The sequence below is a fragment of the Suncus etruscus genome, chromosome 7 (genome assembly GCF_024139225.1).
Source record: "Suncus etruscus isolate mSunEtr1 chromosome 7, mSunEtr1.pri.cur, whole genome shotgun sequence".
Classification (NCBI taxonomy): domain Eukaryota; kingdom Metazoa; phylum Chordata; class Mammalia; order Eulipotyphla; family Soricidae; genus Suncus; species Suncus etruscus.
Genome location: NC_064854.1, coordinates 121,429,579 through 121,436,683, shown reverse-complemented (window position 1 = coordinate 121,436,683; position 7,105 = coordinate 121,429,579). Strand labels below are relative to the sequence as shown.

At 45.2% G+C, this 7,105-nt stretch overlaps 1 protein-coding gene across 1 annotated transcript; it reads left to right on the top strand.

The window, feature by feature from the left end:
• The first annotated feature begins 6,330 nt into the window (after positions 1 to 6,330).
• On the top strand, positions 6,331 to 6,645 carry LOC126014112 (40S ribosomal protein S29). The gene has a single exon (XM_049777435.1). It carries the CDS (start codon positions 6,359 to 6,361, stop codon positions 6,527 to 6,529), a length of 171 nt encoding a protein of 56 aa, XP_049633392.1. The 5' UTR covers positions 6,331 to 6,358; the 3' UTR covers positions 6,530 to 6,645.
• Positions 6,646 to 7,105: the final 460 nt, after the last annotated feature.

The window sequence follows — 7,105 nt, the reverse complement described above, 5'->3', positions numbered from 1 at the left end:
TGAATAAAGCTGATGCTTCCTGATGCCTGTCTCTGGATGAGTCTGGTTCACCTAAACCTGGGACCCGCCAGCTGAATGGGGGTTGCGGAGCCACGTGGCCTGGGATGGCAGAGAAAAATCCCTCCATCAATCCACCTCTATCCAGCTCCATTGCTAATTATTTAATGCAACATCTGGATCTCCACCCAGCAACCATCGTTAATTATTTAACACTACACTGGTCCCCTCTTTATCCCAGCAGGACTGATCCCCGAGCATAGAGCCAGAAGTAAGGCCAAAGCACAACTGAGTGCAACACAATAACAAATTTTGTTCCCATAGTATTTCAAAATCCAGCTGGTTTGCCATAGTATTTTATCAAGCTACCAACCCAATGGCTCCTGTTGAATAGACTTAAGTCTTGCATTTATATCTCAGAGTTCTCATTAGCAGAAAACTCGGCTTGGAAAAGTTGATGCCCCCAGAGTGTAATTTGTGTTCCTGTGCAATTGTGATAATGACTTTTTTTAGTAGGTTAATTCACAGTGGTCTAATTTGAACTCACTTTAGAGATTCACCCTAGGAGTCGGGGCCGCATGCAGTCTGCGTGACAGGCTAATGACATCCCAGTGTGGGTTGTGGTTCACTGCCTCTGTACATGGTGCTCCAAGACACACAGGCAAGCTCAGCAGGAACCAGCCCTGCCACAGCAGTGCCCACATCCTGCCTGGGGCTGGGCAGGGAACAATGAGGAACACACTTGTGAGAGAAACCTTTCTCTAATCAATAACTTGTTTAAAATACACACATACACAGACACACAAAACCCACCTTCTTCTAGTTACATATCTCTGCATCTTTCTCATTTCTCATTTAATTTTTTTCTCTTGTTTCTCTGTTCTGCATTTCCTTCTCTTCATTTCCCCATTCTATTCTAATTCTCTCACTTCCTTTTCCTGCCCAGTTTTTTTTTTCCAATCCATTGCACATTTTATTCTCCTTTCCTCTTTTTTTTTTTTTTTTTTTTTTTGCTTTGGGGCCACAAAAGAACATCCTGGGGGTGGCCCCTGGCTCTATGCTTAGGGTTGATCCCCGTAATTTTCATGTAAAGCCTGGAATTGAACCCCAACTTTCTGCATGAAGAACACATGCTCCAGGCAAATGTGCTTTCTCTGGTTCCCTCTGCTTTGAAATTGCTTTTCTGTGACAGACCATCAATCTCAGAGAAAAATCAAAGCATGGCCTTTTCCTTTTCCTTTATTTGGAAGGGGGTGCACATCCGGCCATGCTCAGAGCTCTGCACTCAAATGTCACTCGTGGCAGGCTCAGGGGACCATATGGGAAACTGGGGATCGAACCCAGGTCAGCTGTGTGCAAGGCAAAAGTCCTACCCACTTGTTATCACTTTAACTCCCCAAAGCATGCCCATTTTTTTGTTTGTTTTATTTTGTTTTTTTTTTTTTTGGACCACAACAGTGATGCTCAGGGGTTACTCCTGGATATGTGCTCAGAAATAGCTCCTGGCTTGGGGTACCATATGGGACACCAGGGGATCAAACTGTGGTTCATCCTAGGTTAGCAGGTGCAAGGCAAATGTCCTACTGCCTTCGCCATCGCTTAGACCTTATCTTTTTCGTATTCTCTTTCTCATCATCTCATCAGTGTATTTCTCCATTTCAGGAAATGGACCCCATTCCCTTCACATTCCCTTTCTGTTGGCTTTGGACGTCTTGGACCCTCCCACTTCAGAAACACATTTCTGCTCATTCCTTTTCTCATGGATTATTCAATCTGACTCCTTTCACTTCTCTACAGCTTGCTTATCTGAGAACATTTTTTTTGTTTTTGTTTTTGTTTTGGGGTCACACCCAGCATCGCCCAGGGGTTACTCCTGCTCTTTGCTCAGATATTGTCCCTGGCAGGCACAGAGGACCATATAGGATGCCAGGATTTGAACCACCATCCTTCTGCATGAAAGGCAAAAGCCTTACCTCCATGCTATCTCTCTGGCCCCAAATAAAGATATTAAAAAAAAAGAAAGAAAGAAAGAAAGAAATGGGTACCGGAGAGATAGCATGGAGGTAAGACGTTTGCCTTTCATGCAGAAGGATGGTGGTTCGAATCCCAGCATCCCATATGGTCCCCCGTGCCTGCCAGGGACAATTTCTGAGCATAGAGCCAGGAGTAAACCCTGACTGATGCCAGGTGTGACCCAAAAAAGAAACTCTATATATATATATAGAGTTGGTTTTTATTTATTGGGTTTTATTTATAAAAAAAAAAGAACATCCCCCCTTCTCCAATGCAACATTCCCACCACCAATAACCCCCCCCAAACTCCCACCTGGTTTTTATTTTGTTTTGGTTTGGGGGGGGGCACATCCAGTGATGCCCAGGGGTTACTCCTGGCTATGCACTCAGAAATCTCTCCTGGCTTGGGGGGACCATATGGGATGCTGGGGTATTGAACCATCCTAGGCTAGCGCTTACAAGGCAGATATCTGCCTTACCTCTAGCACCACCACTCTGGCCCTTTCTCCTTGTTTTTATTTATTTGGGTTTTTTGTGCCACATCTGGTGACACTCAGGGGTTATACTCCTGGCTATGCACTCAGAAATCACTCCTGGCTTGGGGGACCATATGGGACGCTGGGGGATTGAACTGCAGTCGGTCCTAGGCTAGTGCGTGTAAGGCAGATGCCTTACCTCTAGCGCCACCACTGCAGCCCTCCCTCTTTGTTTTTATTTATTTAGGGTTTTTTTTGTGCCACACCTGGTGACACTTAGGGGTTACTCCTGGCTATGCACTGAGAAATCACTCCTGGCTTGGGGGTCCATATGGGACGCCGGGGGATTGAACTGCAGTCAGTCCTAGGCTAGTGCATGCAAGGCAGATGCCTTACCACTAGCGCCACCACTCTGGCCCCCAGTCTGATCATTTTTTTATTTCTTCTCAATGTTCATATGACTGTTTGATTCTGGTACTATCCATTTTTCCCCCTTCAATTTATGAGGTAGATATCAGGAGTAATTTCTGAGCTCAAAACTAGGAGAAACCCCTGAGTGCCACTGGATGTGGCCCCCAAACCAAATTAAATCAAAGGATCACTTTTGGTGGTGCTCAGGATGTGATGCTGGGGATCAACCAATCCTTACCCATTGTACTATTTTTTTAACCCTTTCACAAAATAGAAAAAAATTTGCTCGATTAAGTTGTTTTTTCCTTCTTGTGTTTAACACTTGGTTTGCTTGTTTGTTTTTTGTTCCAGTGGTTGGAATAGTGTGGTTGTGTGGTGGTTGTTTTAGGGAGCCAGGGATTGAACCAGGGTTCTCTTGATTTCAAGGCCTGCATCCCTTCATGCAGGTGTGTGTCCTTGTGTGTACATATGTACGTAAGTCCAGGGGTCAGGCTATTTTAAGAGATAGTGGCCTGAACTGGAGCGATAGCACAGCAGTAGGGCGTTTGCCCACAGCCAACACAGGATGGACCCAGTTTGATTCCCAGCACCCCATATGGTCCAACAAGCCTGCCAGAAGTGGCTTCTGAGAGCAGAGCCAGGAGTAATTCCTGAACACTACCAGCTGTGACCCACAAATCAAGAGACAGAGAGAGACAGAGACAGAGAGACAGAGAGAGACCTTATGATTTAACATTAGTCCATTAACATTAACATTCCTAATGCTAAGAACCACCAGGTGTCATTCAGGTTCAGTGGTGCCAGGGGCCACCAGGGACCCCCAGCACTGCTGGTTAGGACCATACTGTATTGGGGTCCAAACTCTGGACTTAGTTTTTATGCAGTAAGTTAGGCTTAGACTGTAGCCCTTTGAACCATCTCCAGTCCTCACTTGTGTTTTGACACGATCAGTTGTGACATGTATTAACAAATTCTACTTTTGGCTGTTCTGGATTAATGTTTCTCCTAAACATATTTGAAAATATTTTCATCTACTCTTGTTACATGCAACTCTTCATAGACTCTAATCTTTCAAAGACCTTTGTTCAGCATTAGCTACTTGAATAAATAATAACTGAACAATACTGGTATTATTACAACTCATCAAAAGTCAAGGAAAATCACTTAAAATAATTTACTTTGGTTCTTAATTGGTCATTTATGTCACTCTCAATGTCTTGAACTACTTGAGCAATTCTTATCTAAGGCTAATAGTTTTAAACAAGTTTAATTTCTCTCAGTCATGAGGGCTGGAGAGATAGCACAGTGGTAGGGCATTTGCCTTGTACGAGGCCCAACCAGGGATGGATTTGGGTTCGAATCCCAGGGTCCCATGTGGTCCCCTGAGCCTGCCAGGAGCGATTTCTGAGCCCAGCGCCAGAGTAACTCTTGAGCACCGCTGGGTATGGCCGCCCCCCAAATTTTTCTCATTCTGGTGTCTGTATTTAAACTGTTTCAATTAATTTTCCAATGCTACATTAGCTTTCTTGCTTGACTCCCAAAACCATTGATAAAGTTACTGTGGTTGGCTTTTCTTTCATTTTAACTTTTATTTATTTGTTTCTTTTGTTGTTGCTACACCCAACTGTGCTCAGGGCATATTGCTGGTTCTGCGTTCAAGGATCAGTCCTGGCAGTGTTAGGAGAACCCTATGGGGTGCCAGGGGTCGAACCAGCATGCACCATGTGTTAGCCCATCCCCCATTCTTCCTGTAACCTTACCTGCTAATAAGACATGTCCGTTTCTGGGAGGGGTCTTTGGTGGGTAACAAAAGGTTTTGCCTCAGGGGCAGGGGAGAGATTTGGAGGGAGGAGAGATGGAGGAAGAGGCAGGAGGAGAGATGGCTGAAATGGGTAGAATGCAGGGCCAATAATGAATCTGGCTTGAAAAGTTATGATAGGCCACACATGGTGGCTAGGGCCTTGAATAAAGCTGATGTCTCATGAAGCCTGACTGCTGTGGATTTTCTCCCCACCGTTATCCTGAACCCTCAGAACCACCGGCTGAACAGGATGGCAGACACGTGGTCCAAGCTGGAGGAGAAAGACCTCTTCCTTCATCCCATCATCATCTCATCATCATCCAGCCCCATCCAGGCTGACCTGCAACACCATGTGCAAAGCAAGCAAAGCATCCAGTGAGCTCACTGTATATATATATTGCTTTAAAGATACTATATATAGTTAACTTATAGAAAGTCATAATACTTGGGCTGGAGTGATTAGCATAGTGATAGGGTATTTGCCTTGCACGTAGCGACCTGGGTTCAATTCCTGGCATTCCATATGATCCCCAAAGCCTACCAAAGGTAATTTCTGAGCGCAGAGCCAGGAGTAAGCTCTGAGTGCCACTGGGTGTGCCCCCCCCAAAAGTCACAACACAGTGATATTCATGTAATTCACAGTACCTTTGAGTTATTTCTGTATCTCTTTGGGGGGCCACACCCAGCGGTGCTCAGGGGTTACTCCTAGTTCTGCACTCAGAAATTGCACCTGGCAGGCTCGAGGAACTATATGGGATGCTGGGATTCAAACCACCATCAGTCCCAGGTCCTCTGCGTGCAAGGCAAATGCCATACTGTTGTGCTATCACTCCGGCTGCATTTCTGTATCTCTTTGATTTGTAATGCAAAACAGCAGTGCAAAGCAGAAAAGAAACCAGGTATGATTTGTCACAGTTGCTCAGATCTGCTACTGTAGTGGAAAGGGGCCATTAACAATATACAATGAAAGCATGTCTGGTTCCAATAAAACCTAATTGTGGAGTAAGAGTGATAGTACAGCGGGTAGGCGATTCGTTTTACATGCAGCTGACCCGGGTTTTATTCTCAGCATCTCATGATTTCTCAAGCACCACCAGGAGTAAGTCCCGAATGCAGAGCCAGGAGTAACTCCGAGCATTGCTGGGTGTAGCGCCTTCCTCAAAAATTTTTTAATTGATAGTTTCTAAAATAGAAATTTCACTTAATTACATGTCACAGAATACTATTCTTTTGATTTTTCTCACTCCCCCAAGTATTTAAGAATGAACACATCAGAGTTTGAGGTTGGATTTGGCCTGGGGCAACAGTTTTGGTCCCTAGACATAGTCCTGTAATTTTTATTTGTTTCTGCTATAAGTGCTAATTACTATGAAGTTTGCTAAGTTGTCATGTAAAGACAGCATCTTCCTTCTCCCTTGCACATTTTTGAAGGCTTGGCTTATATATATATATATCACAAGGTAACACAGAGATTGTAGAGAGAGTGAGGGAAGATTGAGGAAAATTGGGAAGTGAAAAACAATTGACAAGGATTTAGAGGCATCGAAGAGAAAAAAAAAAAACAAGGTGGTAAAGATTTACAGGCACAAGAAGGGGTGAAACAAGTAAGATAAAAAGAACTTATGGGTTCCTTTTGCCTTGTTGCCGCCGAGAAAGCAAGATGGGTCACCAGCAGCTCTATTGGAGCCACCCGAGAAAGTTCGGACAGGGTTCGCGCTCTTGCCGTGTCTGCTCGAACCGGCACGGCCTGATCCGCAAATACGGCCTCAACATGTGCCGCCAGTGTTTCCGCCAGTATGCAAAGGACATCGGCTTCATCAAGTTGGACTAAAGTGGACTTCTGGAAGTGGTCATCAAAGACATCTACGTGACATCAGAAGATGCTGGCCCTTTGTACATAAATAAAATGACTTCAATTATAAAAAAAAAAAAAAAAAAAAAAAAGAACTTATGGGGGGCCGGGCAGTGGCGCTAGAGGTAAGGTGCCTGCCTTGCCTGCGCTAGCCTAGGACGGACCGCGGTTCGATCCCCCGGTGTCCCATATGGTCCCCCAAGCCAGGAGCGACTTCTGAGCGCATAGCCAGGCGTAACCCCTGAGCGTCACCGGGTGTGGCCCAAAAACCAAAAAAAAAAAAAAAAAAAAAAAAGAACTTATGGTTGGGCCGGAGAGATAAGCACAGAAGTGGGGCGTTTGCCTTGCATGCAGAAGGACGGCATCCTGCGTGGTCCCCTGAGCCTGCCAGGAGTGATTTCTGAGCGTGGAGTTGGGAGGAACCCCTGAGTGCTGCCGGGTGTGTCCCCCCCCAAAAAAAAGGACTTATGGGTATGAGGCATCCCAAATCACAGGAACTGAAGCAAAATGGCTAAGTAGATCAAGAGCAAAACACTGTTCTTCAAAGGCATGTCA

Excerpts from the sequence above, each read along its gene's own strand:
- LOC126014112 (XM_049777435.1), top strand. The coding sequence starts at position 6,359 with ATGGGTCACCAGCAGCTCTATTGGAGCCACCCGAGAAAGTTCGGACAG.